General features: G+C 38.1%; 1 protein-coding gene across 3 annotated transcripts; it reads left to right on the forward strand.

Annotated features, from left to right (window-relative positions):
* Positions 1-27,182, forward strand: SANBR (SANT and BTB domain regulator of CSR). Of its 3 annotated transcripts, none has more exons than XM_075088163.1 (21): positions 1-274; positions 5,362-5,527; positions 7,433-7,619; positions 10,936-11,029; positions 11,883-12,121; positions 12,965-13,023; positions 13,827-13,987; positions 14,806-14,892; positions 15,004-15,114; positions 17,137-17,260; positions 17,453-17,605; positions 17,843-17,988; positions 18,349-18,448; positions 19,597-19,629; positions 21,196-21,295; positions 22,253-22,347; positions 22,463-22,491; positions 22,589-22,662; positions 23,707-23,795; positions 24,146-24,237; positions 25,122-27,182. In XM_075088163.1, the coding sequence occupies exons 2-21, from the start codon at positions 5,378-5,380 to the stop codon at positions 25,156-25,158; spliced, it is 2,160 nt and encodes a 719-aa protein (XP_074944264.1). In that variant the 5' UTR covers positions 1-274; positions 5,362-5,377; the 3' UTR covers positions 25,159-27,182. The 3 variants fall into 3 exon arrangements, with proteins under 3 accessions (XP_074944264.1, XP_074944265.1, XP_074944263.1); XM_075088164.1 differs by having other exon boundaries at positions 22,256-22,347; XM_075088162.1 differs by having other exon boundaries at positions 14,806-15,114; positions 22,256-22,347.

Here is a 27,182-nt window from a genome sequence, read left to right on the forward strand (position 1 = left end):
GGGGCTGGGCGGTGCTGGCGTGTGAGGGTGTCTATCTCCCGCGCTTCGGGCACGGCACGGCGGGACGCGGACACCCGCGGGTCCCGCCGTGCCAAGGAGCCCCGGGACGGCTCTGCCGAGCTCCTCAGCGGGAGCGGCCGCTCCCGGACTCCGGCGCCTCCGGCTTGGCTCCGCCAGACGCCCGGCGCGGCGTCCCTCGCACCTTGAGGAGGAGCCCTTCCCCGTCCCGCCGCGCCGTTTTGCCTCTCCGACCCCTCGCCTGGGAGCCCGCCAGGTAACCCCTGCCCTGCCCCGTGGGAAGCCGGCAGCGCCGCCGGCTCGCCCGGGAGCGCGGAGTCTGGGCTTCCGCTCTTCAGTGCCTCTGACCGGGGAGGGGTCCCCGACGGCTGCGGGTGGCTTTTCCGTCCGAGAGGGCTGTGGGGGCTGGCGGGGTCCCCGCTGCTGAGGGCGGGTCCCACCGGGGCAGCGTTGCGTTAGGTGGCTGATTACACTTGTAGGATCTTGCCCCAAAAAACTGGCATCAGTTTGTGTTTTTTTGTTTTTTTGTTTTTAACTTAAATACCTTATTTTAATTATTTTGACTGGTATGCGGGCGATCTACAATCAAAGCTGCTGTTATTTCCCTCCCCCACTTCATTCTGCACCATCACCCTGTTGCATTTAAGGGTTCTGTGTGAAACCTAATGCCCGTCCCACCATCTTTACCTTCCTGCAGGTTACGCATATGCAAGAGGATACCAATTCTTGATTTTTTTAGATTGATTCTTTGCTTTAAATAAAAAATCAGTCTTAAGTGAGGTGGTGCATTACCATAATGTAAACCAACTTCCTGCATACTGACTTAAGTCTTTATTTAAATCATATCAGTTTATGAAATATTAAAGTGTTGGGAGTCTTTTGCACCACTTAATTTAGAATTCTATGTATTAATAATAAAAATGCCTGTTGTTGCTTATCCGTCTCTATTGTGCATTTGAGTGAGGTGGTCAAAATTAAGCAATTCTGAAACTTTTTTCTCCAGTTTCCATAGTTGACGAAGGGTTAACTTGAGCTTTACTTGGAGTAACAAACTGGAGAGAATCTGTAGAAGTTGACTTCTTTCTCTTAACGATGTGATTTATTGCAGGCTTTATGTTGCTCTTTTTATGGAGTGCACCTTTCTTGCATAGACAGAATATTGCATGTGTCTTTAACTATACTTGTGACAGGATTTCCTAAAGGACAAACAGGTAAATGTTAAATATCACGCGTAAAGCCACAAAGAGGAGGCCTGCGCTCTTTCCAGAATAGAAATAAAAAGGCTTAACTGCTGTAATTAAGTACGTTCCTTCATTTATCTTTGTGGTAATAAGTACATCTAAAAGTGTATCTTAATGTACAGAATAAGCAAATAAAAAAATATTTGAGAGACAAAGGCTTCATCCTCTCTGAATGTGTCATTACATTTTAGGGTACCTGTCATCCCTTCCTGGTCGGGTTCCTTCATGCTCCACAGCACTTAAGTGTACGTAAACTTGTTACCAGCAAAGTACTCAAAATTTTTTCCTTTAAATTATAGACTCTAACTATTACAAAATACCTGCTTTTCTTTGATTATCCAGTATAATCATATCATATAACTAATCCTTAAAATGGTAATTTATGCAATGTTGACATTCCTAGAATTTTACTTCCATTAAGTGTATTTTATGGCTCAAGACCAGAGGATTCTAATATTCCATCATTTACTTAACGAAACACATTTTTAACCCAGCTGCTACATGTGTACAAGGTAGCACAAGAAGTTGGCTTTGTATTTTATAACCACTTAGTTTTGCCACAGGTACTGATCTGTTCTGACCTGGCTATTTCTTTTCATAACTGCAGATATGGTGGATAGTCAGTGCCTTAAATATAATTGATACTGACATCTGTCTGTGCGCTGACAGTGAGAAGTTGCCACCACTGAATTACTGCAGTGACATTGCTTGATAGTACTGTCAGCATGGGGACTGATCTACCTTTACCTCCTAGTGGCATTTATCTTAGTTGGAAAGTTTGGGCTCGTGAAGGACCTTTGTCCTTTAAAACTGGCGATTTGGCACACTTTGCAATAGATTTCATTTAGATAGAATTGCTAAAATGGTATGGCTTTTTTATTGAACTTATCTTCTGTGTTTTGTTTGTGGCTTTTTTTATCTCAATATATGAAACCTAAGAATTGTCTTGGTGCATTCTGGTTTTTTTTTTTCTTTCTGATGGTTTCATTCAGCTTCTCTCTGAGAGGATGAAAGCTTACAGTTACTTGCCATTGTGATTTCTGTTCCTACCACCAAACTAAACAAAAAAAAAAAAGTGCTGGAATAGGTTCTAGAATCAAACAAAATCAGTGCTGTTTTGTAAGCATCCTTTCTTTTAGAGAGTGATGCAGAAGAAACACCTACTTGTAGTATACTTTTGGTAACAAGTGATCAGTTAAATCTGATACCACTAAGTGTATTTTCTCTGAAATTCTCTTTAATCCTTGCTTTGTAAGTCAAAATTCTGTATGTGACTTTTAAGTTCTGTTATTTATGTGGTCTGTTTCAGGTACTTTGGCAAAGGTCCAAAGTGCTTTCCAAATATGAGTCCTTACGAAGCTCTTTGGCTATACCTTACTTGAATATGAAAGTCTTCATTAATGCCTGTGTTTTGCTCCCAGCATATGCTAAAACAGTACTTAACTTTTACTGTGTTCCCTGGTGCTATATATAAAATTCATTTGGAAAGGCAAAAAAACACCTGCTAATAAACCCCTAAATATAACACTCTTTTCCCATTAGAGGAAATGGGTTTTTTTATTTTTAAGGTGTTCACTGCTGCCCTTGCATGTTTTGTTATGGTGTTCAGCTTGAAGCTGAAGGAGCAAGGTTTTTTGGCCCTGATAATCCCAGGTAATCAGGAATTATGAGTGCCTTAGGACAACTCAAAAGTCAGGTCTTCAGGATGAGAGCTGGAAGACATCCGGGTGTCCTGTTTCCTGGCTCCAAAGTGATTGATGGCCCTTAGCTGGGTGCCCTGGGTTGGCTTCTATATAATAGAAGTCAGGTGTGCAAACCAAGTGGGCAGAGGAAGAGGAGACTGAAGTTGAGCAGTAGAAAGTTTGGGGGAACAGGCAAGTGTGTTTGAATGTCAGTAAATTTCAGTTAAAATGTCCCTCTGTTGCTTAGGCTGTTTATTCTGAGATTGTGGGAGGGCTTTTCTTGCATTGGAGGGATGAGTGGTGTCAATCCCTCCTGGAATTGGACAACTTGTTAGGTCTTGCAGGGAGAAAATTAGGCAAGCAAAAGCCCAGCTAGAACTCAACCTGGCCACTGCTGTAAGGGATAACAAAAATGTTTTTACAAATATATTAACAAAGATGATCAAAGAGAATCTCCATCCTCTTTTGGACGCAGTGGGGAACATTGGAACTGGGGATGAGGAAAAGGCTGAGGTACTAAATGCCTTCTTTGCCTTGGTCTTTAACAGTAAGACCAGTTATCCCCAGGGTATTCAGCCCCTGGAGCTGGAAAGCAGGGGCAGATCGCAGAACAAACCCCCCATAATCCAGGAGGAAGCAGTTTACAACCTGCTGTGCCACCTGGACACTCACAAGTCTATGGGGTCAGATGGGATCCACCGATAGTATTAGGGGAGCTCGCCAAGCCACTCTCCATTGTTTACCAGCAGTCCTGGTTAACAGGGGAGGTCCCAGATGACTGGAGGCTTGCTGATGTGATGCCCATCTACAAGAAGGACTGGAAGGAGGATCCAGGGAACTACAGGCCTGTCAGCTTGACCTCGGTACCGGGGAAGCTTATGGAGTGGTTCATCTTCAGTGACCTCACCAAGCACGTGCAGGACAACCAAGGGATCAGGCCCAGCCAGCATGGCTTCATGAAAGGCAGGTCCTGCCTGAGCAACCTTGTCTCTTTCTATGACAGGGTGACCTGTCTAGTGGATGGGGGAAGGGCTGTGGATGTTGTCTACCTGGACGTTAGCAAAGCCTTTGACACTGTCTCCCACAGCATCCTCCTAGAGAAGCTGGCTGCTCAGGGCTTGGACAGGTGTACTTTTCCCTGGGTAAAAAACATGGCTGGATGGCCGAGCCCAGGGAGTTGTGGTGAATGGAGCTAAATCTAGTTGGCAGCTGGTCACAAGTGGGGTTCCCCAGGGCTCAGTTTTGGGGCCACTCTTGTTTAATATCTTTATCAATGGTCTGGATGAGGGGATTGAGTGCACCCTCATTAAGTTTGCAGACAACACCAAGTTGGGCGGCAGTGTTGATCTGCTTGAGGGTAGGAAGGCTCTGCAGAGGAACCTGGGCAGGCTGGATCGATGGGCTGAGGCCAACTGTATGAGGTTTAACAGGGCCAAGTGCCGGGTCCTGCACTTAGGTCACAACAACCCCATGGAACTCTACAGGCTTGGGGAAGAGTGGCTGGAAAGCTGCCTAGCAGAGAAGGATCTGGGGGTGTTGGTTGACAGCTGGCTGAACACGACCCAGCAGCGTGCCCGGGTGGCCAAGGGGGCCAACAACATCCTGGCTTGTATCAGGAATAGTGTGGCTAGCAGGAGTAGGGCAGTGATGTACTCGGCACTAGTGAGGCTGCATCTTGAATATTGTGTTCAGTTTTGGGCCCTTCAGTACAAGAAGGACATTGAGATGCTGGAGAGTGTCTAGAGAAGGGCAGTGAAGCTGGTGAAGGGCCTAGAGAGCAAGTCTTATGAGGAGAGGTTGAGGGAACTGGGGTTGTTTAGCCTGGAGAAGAGGAGGCTGAGAGGAGACCTTATCTCTCTCTACAACTACCTGAAAGGAGATTGTAGTGAGGTGGGGGTTGGTCTCTTCTCCCAGTCACTAGTGATAGAATGAGAGGAAACGGCCTCCACCTGCACCAGGGGAGATTTAGATTGGATATTAGGAAGAATTTTTTTACTGAAAGAGTGGTCAGGCATTGGAACTGGCTGCCTGGAGAGGTGGTGGAGTCACCATCCTTGGAGATGTTAAAAAAATAGGTAGATGTGGCACTTCAGGGAATGGTTTAGGAGACGTGGTAGTGTTGGGTTGATGGTTGGACTTGATCCCAGAGGTCTCTTCCAATCTTAATGATTCTGTGATTCTAATTCAAAGGAGCAGTAGGTAGCGCCTGCTGCTGCTGAGTTGGTTTTGGCATGTTTTGTGCACTGCTTCTCCCCTAGGGGTTTTGAGGATACAGATATGAATATATAAATTTTGTCAAATAAAGCATTAGTACTTGACTGTGATGTTGCAGTAAACATTTCCCATAAAAACTTACGTTAGGGTAGACTAAGCTTTAGCAAACCATGCAGTGAGATTGCTAATAATGTTTTCTCTTCTAGGCTTAAGTAGCCAAAGATGAGTCGTGGATTTTCAGAAAACAATAACCTTTTGTACGACAACAATCAAATGGTTTTGGATATGATCCTGTGTTCCCTAATCGGTGTTCCTCATCCTATCAACTGGGATAGTGTGGCAAGGCTAGTTCCAGGATATACATCCAAAGAGGTGAATTTACTAATAAAAGAATTTGTATACTTTAAGCAGTGCTTTATGAAGAAGACAACGTCTTTGGGGCAGGGAGGGGAATTGAAGTTAAGGGATGTTTGGGGTTTTTTTTCACCTGAAATAATTTATACCTAAAAAATCAAAACTGTTAAATGAGCAGTAGATTGAAAAAAATTTTTTGTTTCTTTCTACAAAACCTGAACATTGAAATTACGAATTATGTTCTGCAGTTTATTTCATTAGAACTCATACAGAATAAGAACAAAAATTACTGGAAAGTAAAAATTAAAGTGGAATAAAAAAAAGTAGTGCTGACGTATTTCAAATTACATAGCTCAGATTTTCATGGAAAGGATGGCAGTACCCACTAACCTCATGTAGACTGTAGTATACTTACTAGCAAACCTTATAACTTCCTGTGCTTGTCACTACAGTTCTAAGGAACGATGAGTTACGGATCTCCATTAGGTCATTAAGAGTGCTGTTGCCTCTTGCTTGGACCTACAAGATGTGGATTTTTCTTTCTTTGGTTGGAATAGAGTTAGAAGAACTTAGTACCTCTGTATATTTAATCTTTCTGGATTGCTGAATTTCCTGGTGAAATGGTTGCTTTTTCTAATTAATAATTTTGAATTTTTCCATTCTGATGGGGAAGTAAGCTGAAAGAGGAGGATGTCTTTTGTCCTTGTGATTCAGCAAAGCTGGAAAAAACCCAAGCTGACTGTCTTTATTTTCTTGAAAACTTAATCAAATGTGTCAGCTCACATTTACAGCATTGCTATTGGGCATCACTGTAACCTTGTATTTAGAACACAAAAGTGAATGATTGGGAGTAGAAGCTTCTGTGGAATGTTACCACCTTTCGAGTGCTTGGCAGAGCGCCTGCAGGGGGCGTCTCCACTGTCTACCTTTCAATTTGCAAACAGTACCATGCACCTTAAGCCAATAAAATAATTGTAAAAGTATTGGTGAGCTCTCTCCTGGTATTTATTAAGATAATAAAAATATTAGTACATGCTTGATTACTGTTTTAAAACAGAATAAAATGTCTCATGTGGAGTCCCTGTTTATGGTAATTAAGTGAATGTATACCTGTGCTTTTATGTATCTGTTGAGTAGACTGGCATCTGTATGAATTTGAGATGCTACCTTAATACCAGAAGGATCTCGCTGTGCACCTCTCCCAAAGGGGCAGGTGGCATGCAGCAATGTCAGTTAGCTCAATCTATAATAAATAAATAAAAACAGCTGCTTGAATGGAGCCTGATGAGCTGTGTCACAGGAGGATCATGTGTAGAATCAAGTAGATCTAATTCTTTGTGTAAACTAGCTGTGTATAGGATTCTGCTGAACCAAACCTGTAATTGTTATTGTATTGCAACAAATTTACAAAATGGAAAGACTTTCTAGTTCATCAAAAAATGGAGTGGAAAGTTAATAGAACTGCAGTGGAAATGGCCAGTCCCTTTTGTACAAATCAGAATGGAAGTCATAAAGTAAAAGAATAGTAATTATGAACTAGTTACTGTAGCTACTTTTAATAATATTTGACAATGGTTATGGTAAAAGAAATAGTTAGAAAAGAAAATTTAAAGTCTTCCCATAACTTTCCCTTTTGAAGATCAGGCTCAAAATCACAGGGTTTAAGGAAAGAAAGGTTGAAACAGGTTCCATCTTATATTTTTTTTCTCCTTCAGTTGGAGTGTTTAATTGTGGTAAATCTTACTTATTTTCCTGTATATTTATGTACTTTCCTGATACCACTAAGTAAATAGGAAACATTATTATGTTTAATATCAGTAACTGTTCAAATGCAAAAGTAATGAAATATAATATCAAATTATAGTTATTAAAAATGTACTGAAAGCTACTGCTTCATTGTCCTATCATTTAATCTTGTGACAGTGTGCAAAAAGGTTTGATGAATTAAAAAGCAGTGGAAGTTCACCTGTTGACAACCAGTATAATTCCCTGATGGCTGCTGGTGGGAGTCCTGTGGAAACTTTAGCTACGTACATCAAATCCTCCTTGCTCGATACACAGACAGAGTTTCAGGATCCTGCTATTGGGCAGGATTCCATTACTATAACTGGTATGTTTTTAGTCATTCTGTAATATATTGGCTTTGGTTATAATCAGTATGTGCATGCTTTTCTGTCCGGAGTGGTAAGTCTACCCAGGCATAGTACTTTTTCATCTTTGAAAAAGAAAGTGAAGCATATATATAATGTGTACATGAAGTCACTTTTGGTTAGTTTCGATTAAGAATCGATGTTTGCTTGGGTGTTTTTAATAGCTTGTCCTTCCAAAAGGCATAAATCCTTGCCCTAAATGCTCTCTTTAGGATTTTTGGTGGGGAGAGGAATTACTTTGCTGTTTTGTATCCCCAGTGTTGTACTGTTAAACCTACAGCTGCTTGTGGTCACATTAAGCTGTGTTATTGAAATAATTGGAAGCTTTTGTGTAGAAAAGGTGACCCCTTGAGGTCAGACCCTTCTCTCCCAGCAAAATGTCCTGTGCTTGCCATGCTGCTCAGTGGCAAGATGGCTGCCTAGGCACTAGAGCATAGTCTAGCTGCTTTTTGATGCAAGAGTGTCTTGCAATGATATATAACGTGTCTCAGTCAATTACATCTCCCAGTAACAATTTGGCAGAAGACTGGTCCTAATCATTGTGTTTCAATCACAGCACAATTAAATATTGTTAACATCTCCTTAAGTACTTCTCCTGTAAGAAGTTGTAATTAACTGTGTGATAGTTATTCTCCGGTTTTCATTGTAGGCTGAGATGTTTTCAGTGCCTTGTAGAACTTGGTAGGTGTGTTGCACAAGAAATTTGCTTCAGTAATGAGTAAACAATTTCTGTGTTAAAAATTAGGAAGATAGTGAAGTGTTTAAACAAAATGTTCTCTGTTATGATGTCCTTCACAGTGCTGCAGCTTTCAGGTCACTGTACTCTTTACAGAAGAAAAACATCTGTTTGACCTTTGGAGAACAAATAAAATGGTTTTAATAGCTCTAACCAAGAGATGATATTTGAAAACTATATGGAGTATCTAAACTGAAAATGCTTCTAATCAGCTTTCAGTTATTTTTACATACTTTTATGCATACTTTTTACACGCATGAAGTGGAATAAATACTTCTTGCACCCACAGGTGGCTATTTATAAGATTAGTAGCTTCCCAATAGGCAGTTAACAAGCTAACTCTGCTTTTAGAACTCTTTAGACAATTAGTGCATGTTTTCTTTTTAACAATGTAATACATATAATAAGTGTTCATGCAGTTAAGAAGCCTAATGTTTCCTATTACAAGATCCCAGCCTGAGATTTTTCTTCATTTTCTTTGTGACTTTGGATAAATAATTTTCCCTGTTTCTATGTAATTTGTTGATACAAAGTTAGGATAATTAATCTTTTTCTCACAGGCTTGTGGTGAATTTACCTTCTTAATATTTGTGAGGTACTTGTATAGTTCAGAATTGGGGATTTGAGAAATGTTTTTTGTTTAATTAATTACTTCTAGTGGATTTATTCACATCTACTTATTGTTAGGATCAAGAATTTTGGGCCAGTTTGGATTTGTCTGTAGACATGAGTAACAGCAAGAAAAAGCGATCAGACCAAATTAATTTTGAACTGAATTCTGCTTTTGGCTGAATTATAAAAGCTCATTTATTACTTTCTAATGTAAGGCAAACTGCTGTTAAGTCCCTCTGTATATTATGGCAGTAAACAAGCATATAGGACAGCTTTCTACCCAAAGTATTTATTACTAACTTTCAGAAGTCAAACAAACTATAAGCTTTGGGGGAAAGAAAAAAAAAAAGTAGGAAGAAATGTATTGTGAAGTTCAGACATCCCTGTTAATTTGGCTGTGTTGCATATTTTTGTCATCTTTATTTCCTTTAACAAATAACATCACTGTGTTCAAAATAAACTTCTTAATATTTGCAGACAGAAGTCTTCCATCTCATTTTTTTTTTTTCCACCGGCCCTTCCTTTAAAATACCTTTCCTTGCATTCAAAATCTAAGACTCCCTCCTTGGCTCTTTCAGTGCTAGCACAGGTGCTAGCACTAGCCTGCAGTGGAGTGGCTGCCCTGAAGGCTGTGGCTGACTGAGACCCTTCCAAGGTTTTACTAGGGTCTGTCTAGTAAATCTTCCCCTTTTATGAACTATATTCCCTCTATTACGGCCTTACTATGGCCTAACTGTGCAAGGCATTAGGCTATGTCTTTGGAGGAAGTTTAGTTTCTTCTGCCTCTGGTGTGATAACTTTGCTTTCCTGAAGGGCATAACTGCTGTGTTCTGAACTCTATAGAGCTTCCAGATTGTTTTTGGCGTCAGTCTACTATAGTTTTTTAGCCATAAGATGAAGAGGTCTATCTTGGTTGTCTTCAGAAGTGTACAGCCTCTCATATTATGTGAGAGGGAGTAGATGCTTCTGGAACTCTTCTCCCTAGAAATCTGAGAGTAGGGAGTAATCATGGCAAATCACAACCTTGTGGGTTTTCCTCAGTTGAAGACTGACACGTGCCCTTCCATTAAAAAAAAAAATAATAAATATTTCTGACTTATAAGCAAGGTTATTGAAGTTTCAGATTGCAGCGATCCATTCATCACAGTTGGAAATGTTATTCAATGTCTGAATGCTGGGGTTGTCTTAACCCTTGATGCAGAACTCTGGATTTGGTGACTAGACCTCCTGGACTTCACTAGGTTTTGTGGCCAGGTTCCACTGCTTGTAGTGCATTTGTGGAGATAACCTATTTGAACTAAAGCGCAGCTGTCCTTCACTTCTGGAATAAGCCATATGATATATTTCTAGGACTAGACAAATTTCATGGTCTGCTTTGAGCATTGTTTTATACAGTCTGCTGCTTTAAGCCATATGTTTGAGAAACTTAGTAAAAACATCTTAAGTACTTCTGTGCTTCTGTTTGTAAGCAACTTATTTCCGGTTTATGGATAAGAAGCAGAGTTGATCTCAAGTTGTTATATCCTGGCAGCAAAGCTTCCCAAAAACAGAAGTTTTGATGTGACAGAGTCTTAAGACCCCCAGCATACAGAGTAAACAAGGAGAGCTAAAGGAGCGGATTGCATTCTGAGAAGGAAATGCTGAAGACTCTGCATGAGCCTTACTGCTCTGTATTTAGACAGGACCCATCTGTGTTTGCAGCCAAGTGTCTGGGCAACCCAGCAATGCTGCTGGTCTGACCTTCCAGTGCATGGCATTCAGAACAGGAATTTGGATTATCTAGTAGCCCTTACAGTAGCACAGATTTGTTGCTAGTTGTGTAACATTGCTCCACCATGAGAGCTGTGCTTCAGTTGCATTTCCAAGATGCTGCAGAGCAAAGGTCAGGCATTTTTCTTCTAATGTAGGCTTTTTTCCTTATATTTAAGGAAGACCCAGCAAAACCTCCACAAGGAATTGTTCTTCAGAATCTGAGAAAGGTCCTGTGCAGAAAGGTGGAGAAAGCACCAATGAAAGCCAGGGGTAAGAAGATCTTTGTAAGTTTGTTATCTAGGGGAATATAGAACTGTGGCAAGAATGGGGAACATAACCTGATTGTAAAAAGGAATGAAACAAGATTGATGCTCAATAACATTTTAAAAAAGAAAAAATGTTCTGTGAACATAGATTTGTCCTATGTAAAAGCAGGAAAAGAAAGCTGTAAATGAAAGTGCAAATGAAAAATTTTACTATGAATTTAAATAGCCATGCACATTGGTGCTTTCCATACTATACAAGTACACATAGAATAATGTGTGTGTTTGCAGCCTAAGGGTAACCATCTTTCTGTAGAGACAGCATTTACTGCTTCTAGCTTTGACCTTTTCTTAAGAAATAGTCATTTTAATATACAGTAAGACAATTCTAATTTCCACAGATGGAAATAGCTATTGTATGCTGCTGTTGTCCTCGGTGCCTTAGTAGGTTAGGCATATATATCTGCCTGTTTTTTCAAGAAAATAAAAGGGAGAACAAAAGTTCTTTATGTAATTCAGGCAGGATCCCATAATGAACTGGAGACAAAATTGGGGACTGGAGCTAGAAGTTTTTGTTTTTCCATCCCTTATATTAACTATTAAATCACACTGATTGCATCAGAGGATATGCATTTGTGTTCTTCACTTGATGATACTATCTGACAATCGTTTCTATTAAATTACAGTTATTAACCATTAATACAAAGCATTGTTTTCCTTCTGCTAATAAAAACCTGTTAGTGACATCAATGTTGCAATGTGTGTGATCCAGATTTGGAGATGAGATCTTTGTTGATCAGTTTTGGTGTTCTAACTGGCTTATGCTCCTAATTTGGTTTGTGGCTTGTTTTCTTTTGGAGGCCAAACATGGTGATCCATGTGTGCGATGAAGCTAAAAATCTCAAAGAAGATTTTGTTTGTCCTCGAGACCTTTTGATTTCGGAAATGAAATACTTTGCTGAATATCTGTCAGTGGATGCCCAGCGCTGGGAAGAGGTGGACATTTCAGTGCACTGTGACGTTCACATCTTTGACTGGTTGATAAGATATGTTAAAAGGAACACTAAAGATTCTGAAGCTAATGAAATGCCTACTCTAGGTAAAAGGAAATGTGTAGATCATTTATTGTAGGTTTATGTTCTGTACTAACGGAAGATTAATGTTCTTGATACAGTTCAGCCCCAGCCTCTCTGTTTCTGACTGTTGCACTGAAGCTTGTTGTTTGTTAGAAAAGTGTTGCAACAGAGATCCTCTGGTCATTGTAATGGCTGTCTCTGGTTTGTCAACACTGAAAGTCTTGAGGAAACCTCCTTATAGTTGAAGCAGCAAAAAACGTCCAACATTTTGGGATCTGGTGTTTTTAATTAAGATTCTTCCAACCTCTTCTGAACAAGAATAGAGTGATAGTTTTAAAACATGGATGATTGATGGGTTTTGTTTTGTTTCCTCTCTGCTCCCCATCGGTGCAATTGCAATATTTTCTATAATTTCAATGCAATCTGATACAATGGTAGATGAACTTTTGCCTTTATGATTTCAGGCAAGTTTTTAATTTTTTTATGAGCCTTTGCCATTTTTAATAATGTAAACAAACCAAGAGAATAGAGTTATACTTTGCAATGCAAAGTTTATGTTAAATAAAGTATCAGCTGGGTATGATGGCTAGAGGCAGAAGTTAATATTGTTGTGTAATTGTTTAGTCATTGAATCCCTTGAAGCCACCTATTCCAGTTTTTATAAATTCCAGTTTGTTATAGTTGTACTGAGCCACCTAAATGATAAACCAAAACTTTGTCTCTTAAAATTCCATCTTAAGATGGCATGTCAGGTTGGTTGGTAAAATAGTACTTAAAACAGATATTAAATATGGAGAGGGAGGGATGTGATATGAAATTATCAAAAGAATTCCTGTTAAAAACCCTTTTTTTTTGTTACCTTTTAGAACCATCAAATGTCATATCAATTCTTATTTCTTCTGAGTTTTTGAAGATGGACTCATTAGTAAGTATTAAGAAGGAAAGATTCTCTGCCATAAGGGCACAGTTAATGACCAGGTGTCTAACAGCTTGTTTGTTATGCTTTGGCTGTTACATCAACAGATGATGCAATAAGAACATTTTGAGATTTTTACCACCTTTCGTATTCGATGCAGTAACTTAATATTTGCATAATCTCAATGCAAGAAAACTGACAGAGTTATTTCTAAATGTGATAGTGGGATCGTCAGTTTGCCTTCTGATGACTGATCTAGAGTAATGTAAATATCTGACTTCTCATCAGTCTTGTCAAAAAAGATTATTTAAATCAATGAATACCTTTGTTTTATTTCCTTTGTACAGAAATGACACTCCTGCAATTTAGGATCTGGTTTTCCAGCTCTGTATAAGCAATATCTACTGACTTGTTTGTTAAAATGTTTTTCAGAAGTTCTGTCATTGGGGTGACCTACACTAAACACAGATGTTTAAGTTGAAATCCAGGCGATACTATGTATAATGTGTACTGTGGTTCTCTTTTTACAAGCAATTGGAAGGTAGCACTTGTTGAAGATGAAACATTTATGGAGTTGTTTTCTGGTCTGTAGAAACCTTCTGGAAGAGAACACAAACTAACTCAGAGTCACTTTAATTCAGTGTCTCCTTTAGACATATGAGACTTATTTTTTATTTTTAAGTAGAACTGTAATAGCTTTCCAAAACACCACACTTTAAAAAAATAAAAATCTTGAAGCAATTTGCTCATGTTTTCAGATAGCTTTGTCTAGAATTCCTTAACATTATTTTTAATGTTTCTATTTTTCCTAGGTAGAAAAATGCATTAATTATTGCCACAAAAATATGAATGCTATTGTAGCCACGCCCTGTAACATGAATTGTATCAATGCTAATCTTGTCACGCACATTGCTGATCTCTTCACACACAATGAATTGGAAGAGTTGAAGGACAAAAGGGACAAATTTAAGAGGTAACTTTTTGCCCTGTAATACACTACTGAAGTGCTGTCAGGCTTTTGGATCATTTTTCAGAACAGCTAAGATGCTGTGGGGTTTGAAGTGATTTATGTACAATTTATATTCTCATATAATGTATCTTTAACACATAAAATTCTGAAGTCGATGATATTCTAAAAGAAAATAGCTTTTTACAGGAAATGAGCAAAAGGAAAGGCCACACTAGGGGTGTGATATGAGAAAATTATTCATGAATTCTCACATGGGAGCTGGGATTAGGGTATGGAACCTTTTATGTGATGACATACTCCTAACTCATAGAAAATGGTTTGGCTTCAGTATCCTGTGAACTCTGATGTTTGGACATAGAATTTAGGATGGCTGGAAGGCTGAATAATTGTGATGGAATACTATGTCACACATAAGGGCTCCAGCTTAGTGTCAAGGTAAGGACAGACTGACAGACAAGCAAGGTGGAAGTAAGGAATTATTTTAATCAGGAGAGATGGAGACATTATAACTTTTAGAATTAGTGAAGTGTAATTTCACAGGAGTATTCAATAATAAAAGGTCTGTTAGTCAAGGTAGAAGCTGGCAGTTTACATTGGCAAACAAAGAACATAATAGAGGAAAAAATTAAGGTATCTCTTTCCTCACATCTGTGTAAAAAATAACAGATGACCAGGTAAGGAATCAGTTATCCAAACAGATTATTTTAAAGGAAAATCATGTTAAAAGCTAGATTCTGAAAGAATATAATTGTTAGTATCACTATACATAAAACAATTTTCAGTTTTTTCTAATGGGTAGGCTGTGTTGCTGTCATTAATAGTAAACTTTTCTGCAAGAAGATTGAGAGACTGTTTGATCCAGAGTACGTAAATCCAGATTCTCGAGGAAATGCAACAACATTATATAGGTACAGTCGTCTTTTTATTACTTCTTCAGTTGCAAGGACAGTCCCTGTGTTTCAAAGTCCTGCTCTTACTCCAGTACTTTCTTTTTTCTCTTCTTTTTTTCTTCAATCTAGGTGTTGTTTATGTAAAAAGCTACTAACTAAAGAAACCGAAAGAAGAATTCCTTGTGTACCAGGAAAAATCAACATAGATCAATATGGGAATATTGTCTATGTTCATATAAGGTAGTGAATATATATATTAAAAATATTTCTTCAACTATGAGTTTGGGTGATTTTAAAAAATACTACTTGTTTAGGAATTATAAGACACTCCAATTACAAAATGAAGTCATAGATATGCAAAGAGCAGCATGAAACATCTCAACTTCTTATACTACCTAGCAGAAAAAAAAAGGGGGGGGGGTGGTAGGGCGATTATGATGATGCGGTGCTTCAGAAATTCATTCAGCAGTGCTGCTGCTGAATGGCAATGGTAAAACTATAGCCACGATTACTGGGAGGGTTATTTTGGGTTGTACTGCCTTAAATAGAAAATACTCAGCTAATTATTTCATGAAAGGGTTTTAAGTTACGTGTAGTTGATGACAAATTAAATTAAAGGCTGCATTTCTACAAGATTTGTTATTGAATCCACCTCTGCCAGCAAAGAAATGCTGAAGAGTATTTTCTAGACCGACTTTATACTGTCAAATCAAATACTCAGCCTGCTTAAATACTACTATAAATAAACTTTGCCAGTTGCGTTCCTGTTCTAAAGTATTTGTCAGAGGAGCTTCTGAGACCTATTCTGAATGGTTGCCTTATTCATTTGGCACAAATGTTTAATTTGGTTCTGTCTGTTTGATCCATGTTTGTGAACAGCTGGATTCTATTCTTAATTGAGATCAATGTGTGATCAGCTGCAGTTCCCTCCCTCCCTCCCTGCATGTGCCCCCTTTAAGGAAGAAGGTGGGATATTAATTACAGGAGACCTTTTTCATCAGATGTATGTAGTTCAGAACAACCAAAACACAGTGCAGTGTCAGTTCTCAAGGTAACACATATTTAGTGTCACTTCCCACCAGTAATTCCAAGGTGTGGATTAAGTTCTGCCTAATAGTCTAAATAGAAGTGAATATTGTGACCCTGTCCTGACCTATTAGGATCACTGGTGATTAGCCACATAAGATTCATTAATTGTATTACTTCACTTAAGCTGACTGTATCTGGCTGCTCTGCAATTCCTAGCGTATAAAAGTGCAGGGTTTTAAAGTTACTCAGGATTATTTAGGTTCTAATTATTGGCCTTGTGGTACTTCCGACTGCTTTTCTATACTGAGTCCATTTCCTGTTCCTTAGGCGAAGTGATGCTGGCCCTTAATGAATTCAGGCTTATGAGCTAATACAAGCCTATCTTTAATGACTTAAAAATAGGTTTATATTTATTGGTCCTCTAGTGGTGCCTAGAACTAATTTCCTGTTGGAAGTACTGCTCACTTAGGCTAGATTAGACGTATATAGAATAAAGAATGATTCAGGACAGGGCTTAAAATTCTGAGAAAACAGTATCTGCTCATTCTGAGTATAACCTGCACTAGCACAAGTTGCATATTCTCTTTTGAATTCTGAAGAGGCATGTGTTGTTTTATCACTAGGAAGGAGCAAAAGCTGTATTTTTAAGACTGGAAGTTTCAGATACATATATTCATTGAAAAGCCATGGCCTTTTATTTTCAAACTTTAATTCTTAACTGAGTAATTTTTCTTGCACTGCAGATACATAGAAACGTGTTGTGTTGGCTTTTAAAATAAATAAAATAGAATGGCAGCACTTCGCTTCTGTTGTACCACATATTATTTTAGAGACGGAAAACTGCAATATGACTGAACTTCTTTGCATGTGCATATTTTGATATCTTCTGGCCTGTGTATTGGGTTTTCCTCTGGTTTATGGTTCTCCTGATTTCCAAAAGGCTTGGTATTTATCTTAGCTTATAAATTTGCAGTATATGGAGCTTGGGGTGAATCAAGCTGTAATTCTTTGTTATTAGTAAGTTTAGGGTGTTGTGAAAGAATATAGGCTCCTCTGTCATGGTCTGAATTTAATAATGATTGTCCCAAGTTGTATCGTCCCTGTTTTAAACTCTTCTATAGGCTTTTCACCAGTGGAACATGTGTTGTTCTGCTCCTTCTCCACCCCACCTTTCTGGTGGCAGGATCAAAACAGAGTTATGGCTCTATGCAACCTGACCTTTTGCATTTTCAGAGACAAAACCTGGGAAGTCCACGAGTACCTAATTGGCCTTCATGAGGAATTGAAATCTTGGCGGGATGTTTACTGGCGTCTTTGGGGGACGGTCAATTGGTTGACCTGCTCAAAATGTAACCAGGTTAGTATATTTTCACTTTCACTTTTTTGTCTGTAGATGGCTTGTTGTGGGTGACTTTTGCAGGGGTGAGGTGGGGATTAAGCAGTTTGGAAAATATAGAGCAATAAAGCTTGGTATACGTTCTTTATGGTGCAAAATCTTGACGTCCATAGGTAATCTCACCTCTCGTTATCTCTTCTTATTCTAATGTAGACTTTCCTGTGTACTGAATTCTCCCATTGCCAATACCATTCGCAGCCGGTTCTTTATCCAGGTGTAGCAAGTGCTCTGGGCTCGACTGGGACAGGAATATATCCCTGTTGTAACCAAAAAGTACTTCGATTTGATCCTACAACCCTCCCAAAGGTACTTCAATACTAGATCACCTCTTTTAAAAGAGCATAAAAGGGGGGGGTGCGGGTGGTACATGGTGTCTTATGAAAATAGGTATTTTCCAAAATAACGATTGTAAGTTGTTGCAGTGTCCCAAGGCAGACTAGGACCTTGGGACACAAAAGTTTAAAAGTTTTTGTCATTGTACTTAGTAAAAGCAGTTCTTCCCATTAACTCACATATTTGATCTTGTATGTATATGTACCGCAGGGCTGCAAAGTGAGGGATCACACGGTTGATTTACCTTCAGGAAATGAAGATAGAGATGCTTTGCCATCTGAGACTACTAAAATATTGAATGATCTGCTTCATCATAGAGATGTTATTGTTGTTCCTTTCACTAAGGATGAGAATAGGTAAGAACACTGTATTGTGTTACTGAAATAACCTTCAACACTTAAGATGTGCACATAATTTTCTCTCCTATTTTAAAATGGGTGACATAGGCCTTTTTAAAGGTAACTTATCTTTTATTGTTTAGTTGGAAATTGGGAAAAGAACAAGTATGTCTTCCTTTTATATTTCAAGCAGACATTTAGTCATTCAATCCCCATAAACATTCACTCCTGACTTTATATTTTAATGGACTGTTATAGAAATATTATGTGGCTGACTTGGAGGTCTGTCTTCTCTTGGTACATGATGAGTAAAGAGAGGATGATTCTAAAGTTATGAAATAGAAAAATTTATTGTTGTTTCACATCTTTCTCTTTAAGTGATTCTGGTATTGGGCTCTGTGATGAAAAAGGCATTGAATGTGATGTGCTTGTAGAACCAAATACGCCGTGGGGTCCCAAAACTGGAGAAATCAATGCTGTGAGTGATTGCTAATGTTTTTTCTTCCCTTCTTTCTGATAATGAAAATTCTTATAAGGAGTGCTTTGAATGATTCATTAGACACCTTTTAATAAAAACAAAACCCATATTTTTTTTTGAGGAAGTACACTGCTGAGCATTGCAGGGTAGCATAGGGTAAGCACAGGTACAAAATATCTGATTGGTGAAAAGGCAAAACTTTTACCATGTCTGCCAGAAATATTTTTGTATGTCAGAGGCAATTCCCCATATGTCTGTGCTTTCCTCCCCATTCTCAAACTGGTGATATTTAAGGATCCAGTCATAGTTTAAGATATATCATGTGGAAAATATTTAAACAATTGTTGCCTTTGTTTTGTCTGCTGATATATTTGGGTATGTCCATGTGACTTTTGCAAGTCCATAAGTGAAGAACAGTAACTTGAGGTGTGGTTTTTTGGGGGGTTTGGGGTTGGATTTTTTTTTCTGGTTGGTTTTTGGATTTTTTTGGTTTGGTTGTTGGTTTTGTTTCTCCCCCCAACCCCTGCAAGATGTGGGAGATTTCACTCTCCCAAACTATGATGCATGTATGTTACTATGTGTATGTCAGGTCAACAGAGGTGCTCTCTAAGCCAAGTTTAAGGAGACTGTTTATAGACAGAGCTCTGCTTTAGAGAGAGCTTTCCTGCAAAGATATGTTTTTGAAGTTCTGCACCCCTTGTGGAACTTCTGGTAGCTCAGCGGTCCAAATGGTAGCATGATGTTGCTGATTCTGTTAGAATTTCAAACAGTCTCAGAAGCTTGCCCAAAACAAATGTGGGAGGCTTTTAACTTTAAACTCTGTAATGACCTGGTACCTAGATGCCCCTCTGTCCTGGGTTGCTTCTTTGATTAAAATCAGCTGTAAATATTTGTAACGTGAAGGTTAGTCAAATTAAAACATAATTATGAATTCACTGCATTTACTTGATTAGTAGTTTCACAGCCTGTTTGCACACTTAGTCCACCAAAATTTCTAGTTAAAGATGAGAGTAAGTCTTCTAGGAGTTACCAGTGTAGACTGCTGTACTATAACATATCACTTCTATTTTTAGAATTCCGCTCACATTTTTTCTTCTGATTATTATTAGTTCTTTAACTTATAAGCTTTTCTCTTTTTGTGACTACAGTTTCTTTCTCTGAAGAACTGGACTTTGCAGCTGGTTAGTAAAATATTTTGTTCATGATTTTAAACATTTGTTGTTCTGCACTGGCAGATTTTCTAGCTTTGATTTTTGTCTCATTTTCTAATGAATGTGGAGGAAAATGTATTTTCTTTTGTTTTAATTTGGAGGTTGCAGAATAGCAACAATTTTTAGAAGAAAGTGGTAAGTATGTGTGAAGTACTACTTTGGCTTGAATAAACATTAAAAATTCCTTTTAAATGTTTTTACAAAAGACAGCAAACAATAGATCAGCAACACACTCATCAGTTCTTAGTAGTTCATTAGGCTGGCAGAAATGTAAATCATCAAAATCAGAGTTTTTGAGTGTCTTGTCTCTTTGATGGCTTCTCTGAGTTGGTTCATGTCTTCTTTATGCTGCTGCTTTGATGCAAAAAGCTTTTATAAGGTTGAGGACCTAGTCAAACGCAGAGAATGGGGAGTTGTTCTTCCAGCAGCATAGGATGTTGCGTGAATTACTAATTTTTTTAATGTAAACGCTAGAGAGCAGCAATTTACTTCTGTCACTCTTGATGATTTGTGTTGGAGTCTGATGTTCCCAGTGTCCTACAGTAAGACTATTCCTGTTGCAAACTTTTTGAACTTGCAGTCCATTTTGGGCTTGATCATTTCTCATGGATTACTAGGCACTCATTATCACTTACTTCAAAAGATATATGTGTATATTCAAACAATGTAAACATATTTTCATTTATCCTGTGCTGATTGGTTAGGAACTATTCACTGTGACCCCACCTATTGCAATATTGGAGCCAGTGGTTTATGATGTACAAGAGATAGAAGGTGGGGAAAAAACCTTAGGTGTTCGGGTAAGCTCGCAAGAAAAGCCAACCAGATATCCTAGACCAACTTGCAATAAATTATTAATGTAGTTAGCCCTGGTGTACTGAATCTATGTGTATCTGCAGTGCACAGCACTATGCATTCTTTGTGGTATTTAACTAGTGAGTATCTCGGCAATTTCAGACAGATTGCAGGATGCAGCAAGCCTCAATAGAACTGTAAGTAAACTTGTAGATTTCTGTATTCTGTCATTATGTGGCTAGCTCTGATATTTGCTACCATAACATAAATTTCCTTATTAATTAGGAAAATAATATAGCCAGCAATACATTGGATACCGAACACTGAATCATACAATGTTATATGCTGGAAGGGATCTCCAGTGGCCATCTCATATATTTCCTCTCACTGTCAGAGCAGGGTCAACTTTGAAGTTGAATTTAACTTCAAAGCTATATCACTTTGCTCAGGCTCATATTCAGTCAAATCTCTGAAGATGGAGATTCTATGGCCTCTCTGGACAGCCTCCTGCAATGTTTGACCACTTGGAAGAAACATAAATAAAAATATTTATCAAAACATTCTAAGCAAAGACCTGAAATTACTTTCTCAATGTTGGAGAGTCATGTTCTCAGACCTAACTTTGTGCACAGTTACATCACTAAGATACGGAGCTAGAGTTGAAGGTGACACCTTCAGGACAGATTTAATGTGTCATTTAATAAGAATTACAATCTGTGGCACTCTCCTCCTCTTGATTAGAAACAGCAGTCATTGTTATCTGAAGAAGAGGAGTATACCACTGGCTCAGAGGTCACTGAGGATGAAGTGGGGGATGAAGAAGAAGTATGCAGGAAACCAGGTACAAAAAGTCTCTACAGTCATCCTCCCTAGAAATTTAGAGATAGAGATTCAAGGCAGCAAAATTCTTCTGTAGCAAATTTTAAACATTAGGAATTCTTAAAATAAAGAATTACGTTACTTGAATTTTAGTTCTAGTGTTTCTGTGTTTAGATACAAATTGCCCCACTGCTCAGTGCCATCAAAAATCACTGGCAAATGAGGAAAGCTGCACTCATGTGTCTGAGATCTCCTCAAAGTTGATCAAGGGGGTATTTTGCAGGAAAGACTATCAAATTAATTTTATGAAGTTTCTCGTAGATAAATGTTGGAAGAAAAAGCAGTAGCTCCATGACTGTATTTTTGCACGCTTTTTTCTTTCTTCAGACTACTTTTGTGGTTACATAACGAAATGACCTGTGAATGTGACTAGTGTTGTGTCTGTATAGAAGATAAGCCCTATATGATCTAAAGGGATTTTTTTTTCTTTTTTGAAATATGATAAGGCATTTAGGAACGTGGAAAGCCAACTTCTCCTATCCACCCTAGTAATGAGCCATTTGAACAGCGGCAGTTCTCTGTTTTTTTTTTTTGTTTTGTTTTGGGGTGTTTGTTTTGTTTTTTTAAAAGAATGGAAATTTTCATAGTTTGACTTTAGACTTATTTGGTCTGATGTCACTCAGAGCTTGTTGTTCGAATTTAATATGGTCAAAGATGTAGCTTGTATGTGCACTTGCTTTTAATTTTACAACAGAAAACATGTAACCACTCTGCATTTTAAACAAGTACAGGAACTCAAGTACATGTGTAATAGAAAAGCATTTGAGTAATCTGTGTGTATTAGCATGCCTTCAACACTAACAAAGGGAAAATAGCCAGTTCATTTACTCCATAAAGGAATAAAGGGAAAAAATTCTTTTGTAGCTGTGTAGAAGTTCCAAATATCTGTGGTGGTGTTAGTAGCTATTCTTTTAATTAGCAGGAAGAAAGGAGAAACTAAAGAAATCCTACAAGCACCCAAAGAGAGTAGTTTCTTCACCTAGTGTTCAGAAAAAGGATAAGCCATCTGACAAGGTAAAATCAGAAGCTGTGAAGCCAGCCTCTCTGGTTGGGTTGAAAAATATGGAATTCTCTTAAGCTGTGGACTTGATCTTAAAACATACTTATTCTGGTTTTCTTTCTTTGGTAGTCAAGTTCCCGAGATGCATCTCCATTCGTGTAAGTAATTGTCAAAGTCCTCGAGAACATGGTGTAGTAGATCCCTTTTTGTAAACTGTTGCTGGTAACATTGTGTGCATCTTTCTTTTCTAACCAGTGTGAGTATGCAGCAGAACAAATGGGATGCCTCCAGGTCACTAAGATTCAACCAAGATGCTCAAAGAGAAGATGGTCCGTTCTTGCATGAGTTTAGCTTTCATAAACTTAATATTATGCAAAGAAAATTAATCTTTCATACAAGAAATGGCTAATTTCCTAAAATATAACTACTTTGAAACCTTTAGCTTGAATTTAATCTCAGATATAGCAATGGGGTTTTCGTGCTTGCTTGTTTGTTTCTTAATAGTTGTTCCTTGTTTGGAAGAGAACAGATTTCAACTACGCTAATCATTACTAATCAGCTGTATCCAAACCACACAGCAATCTCAGACTCTTCCAAGCTGTACAAAAATATTCATACAGCTAGGAGCTCCTTCTGAAAATGTTACTTTAGGATTTGATTGGCATTTATGAGCAATATCATCTATTCTACAGGAGAAAAAATGTTTGTGGTAGGAAAATGGAAAGCAAATCCACCATATAAAACTACACATTGTAGTCCCATACACAGACTGAAAAATAACTGGGCAGCATTGGGCCTACTGTCTTGGAAAACATTGGAAAGGAGTTCAAAGTTTGCAGGAGAAAAAGAAGAAAATGCATTATAAGTGTATGTTAGCGTCGTTTATGTTCTTTCTTTGGAATGCCAGCACATAACCTACAGAGATTATAATTGTGTCGTCTGATGACTATATAAGTATGCAAATAATTTTTCCTGCGTCCCTGTGCCATTTGTTGTCTGTGCAGATAAACAGAGAAAAACACTCACTTATTCCTCTTTCCCAGTCTTTCTGACTAAAAATTGTTCCACCTTTTGTCCTTTCCTGAAATTCTTGTGCATTTTTGCTGTTTTGAAAAGCTCTGCCTCAAAACAATGTCCATAGATTTTGATCCCAGTGTAATGCCTCAGGCTGATTCTGATATCTGCCAAGAACACTGCTGAAGCTACATTATGCATCAGGATCTAGGACCTTGGTTATTTGAGTTTTTATGAGTTGAAAAGAAAGCTAATTTTACAAATAGAATATCACTGAAGTGTGCGTCTAATTATTTTTTCTTAGTTTTTCCTTGCTACTGAATACACTGTCCTAAATATTTTTTTCTTACTTTTGACAGATCAGAGGAGAATGTCTGAGATTACAGGGCACTTAATAAAAATGAGACTGGGAGACCTTGATCGAGTCAAGTCAAAAGACAGCAAAGAAGTAAGATTCGTCCCGTCTCAATGTAGCATTTACAGAATTGAAGTGAGCCTCAGTAACAAAAATATGTAACACAAATTAAAATACCATCTATTCAGTACTTTAGCTAAAGAACTGGATTTTATCAATCTTAGTTTTGTTCAAAGTATGATTTTTTTGGGTAGAATAGTTTAAAATAATATTTAAAGATCACTGCCTTTAAAAACTGGCCATGGAAAACAGGATGGGTTTAAAAGGTTTCAGTACTGGGTTGTTAGAAGGAAACAAAGTATACCATATGTTCTTTTCTGTATGAAAAGTCACAGGTTAAATTGGAATGATGTCAAAACATGATTTCTTTTTCTGGATTCCAGTACGCAGGAGGCATTTATTCTAGACTTGAAGCTCAGATAAAAGCCTCAGCACAGGTCAATGCACGACAAAACAATGCTGAGAAGAATGCCAGGTAAGATTTTAAAATAAAAGGAAAAAGCAGAACATGGATTTTAGGTTGGGGGGTGATGGGTATTTAAAGAAGAACATGCCTCGTTTCCCACACTTCTTGAATTGGCATCCCTTCCAGCAGGTTAACCATATGGAGTGTGAAAGCTTCCTTTATCAAATTAAACTAGAGCTAAGAGAATGAAACTCTTGTACCTGAGCTGGAAGAACTGGTTTATAGCTTCGATGCTGGAAGGTTGACTGCTGCTCCAATATAATTTTTTGCCAAATTATGGATAACTGGAAAAGTGCTAGCCAAGATTCTTTAGCCTATTCTTTGACCTCATTCCAAAAACAAAAATCAAAACACCACACGCCCCAGAAACCTACATTACTGCATGTTGGTCTTCTACTTCTTAAATGGATAAACCAAAAATGAACTGAGAAGCTGGCACACTGTGCGGTTGTAGAACCTAGAACTGGTCAGAATGTGGGCAGCAGGTGAGCCTCTCGAGCTGAAGTTTATAGTGGCATTGCTGACAAACTTCTGAGGGAGCTGGGGGCTTTGAATATGTTGTCAGAGGAATTTCTCACAGGTCTTATTTCTGCCAAAAAAAAGCATGTGACTGACTTCCTGTAGAATTAGTGATTTCAAAAGAAGGTATTTGACTTCAGCTGTGTGAACCTTTGTATGAAGATGTAATTTGTGGGTACAGGTATCCTGGCAGAAATACAACTTTCTCAATAACAGATTTTGAGAGTGAAATTATTTTTCCTCCTTTTCTCTCAGAAGACACTTCAACATGAAAGTAATTTCAAACAAATACTGTACTAGAGAGCTGACTGGACAATAATTTAAAATTCCAGCAGTTAATAATGTACATGTGTTTTTATGTGTTCTTAATCCAGGTCAAAATCCCGTTTTGGTCAAGGCCGTCCAACGTAAGGATTTATGAAAAAACTTTAGCCAGACTATATTACTGCTTCCTGAAACTGTACTGCACTCGGTCGTATGGAGAATGCATACCCCTGAAAGCTTTCCAGTGACTTATTTATTACTTTAAGCCTTGTAAATTATTTTGTGCGATAAATGAATGCAAATCCAATAAGGTCTGTATTTATTTTAATTGTAAATATATTATTTCTTAAATTTAAACTTAACTGCTTTTTTTAGGCTATTATGTTAAGTTGCATAGAAAATATTTTATCAATCTATGAAGCTAAATTATTAGACTAACTTTATTTATGGGGGAAGACATAAATACACCTTTTAGTATGCTAGAAATACTGAAAAGGTAAAAGCAAGACTACTGAATTCTGAGTACAGTCAGCAGCATTAACACTGTGTAGTATTTGATGGTACATTTTAGGTCAGTCCTCTGGGGATTTGCATTTAAAAATCTGTGACAATACCTGTGACTTAGGCTAGTGTAAGCAAAATCTTAATGCAGTTCTGAGGCTTCCTTCTGTAATCACACAACTCCCTTTTGTGTGAAGGTGGGTAGCAGGTAGAGACTAGACCTCTAAAGATTATATAAATGCTATGACAATGCAGTATTGCACCTTGCACGTGAAACGCTTGCTTGTATGTGAAATTAATGCTCATTCCCATTCAATATCTGACTCCTCTTGCACAATGAAGTGTTCTGTTCCCTTCTGATATCCAGACTTCAGGACGCAAAGCTGTTCTCTCTCTTAATGATGCTATGTCACTAAATGTCCAAGCAGATATGCTACTGATTCTGCATCTTTCAACAGAGATGAATCATTATGAAGATTTGTGCATTCAGATCTTTTGGGTCTAGTTACTTGCTGAAACCTGCCTGAATAATACTGTTTAGAAGTCAGATGCACTTTCAAGTTCTGTATTTGGAGCAATAGAATACAAGTTTGTCTATGTGTAAAATCCAGGGCTACCAAAACGAAATAACTTCCCTAGAAAATGTTGCGTATTAGCAAAGAAAATGGCAATAGTGGCAATAATAATGGCTGAATTCAAGTAAACATGTTCTGACTTTTTGAAACAGATAGAAAGAGTGCTCAGGGAAAGCTTATTCCAGGCCACGCTGCTCAATAAATTGTGAGTTTGGAATTAAGTCAGCGAGATCCTAGGTGGGAGGGAGACCATTGTTTAAATGCACTCTTCTCTCCATTCAGGCTTGTTTTGTCTTGTTACTTGAGGATTTTCATTGAAGAATAGGCATTAGAAGACTAGGATAGCAATACTTGAAAATACTGCTTTCAAGGTGGAAGATTTTTATTGAAACAATTAAAAATTAATGTTGTTTATTGTGTGTCTTGTCCAATGCTATAGCAAAGTTTGAGCCCAAGGAAATCAACAGGCAAAACTGTGGATTTCAATGGCTTTGATTTTGGGCAGGAGTGGTAACTTTGCAGGAGCGCTTTAATCTGTATGAAATAAATAAGGCTTTATTAATGCCTCAGACCTGTTTGTAAGTAGTAATGCTGTTTCAAGCACTTACAGTAAACATTGGAAAACTGTTGTTTGTTGAAAGAGGAAGTATTATAAAATCCACTGGGTATGAAAACACAGTGGAGTAAGTGTTCTGCTACAATTTATTGACTCCTGATAGAGGATTGTTCCAAATTCCCATGGTAAACTTTGCTTTGAAATTTGCAGGCTGCATGTATGTGTGTTTAGTGTACATAGAACGACTGACTAGAAGAGAAAGGGAAAATTCAGCTGTGTGTTTTATTGTGGGAAAGTGCCAGTTCTATGTGCCAGTATTGTTTTATTCAGAAATATTTTTGAGCATATAAAAATAACATACATGATATGCAGTCTAGCTTTTTTCCCCTTGCCAACCACCTTGAATTTTTATTTTGTATTAATTTTGAAAATTTGTCTTGGTTTAAAGAAAATAAATGTTACTGATTTAAGAAGTGTGTGAGTTTTTTGTAGATACTTGTAAGAACTAAGTAAGTGCATAAATGTTGTTTGGTGGTCTC

This window comes from Phalacrocorax aristotelis, chromosome 3, assembly GCF_949628215.1.
Source record: "Phalacrocorax aristotelis chromosome 3, bGulAri2.1, whole genome shotgun sequence".
NCBI classification, from domain to species: domain Eukaryota; kingdom Metazoa; phylum Chordata; class Aves; order Suliformes; family Phalacrocoracidae; genus Phalacrocorax; species Phalacrocorax aristotelis.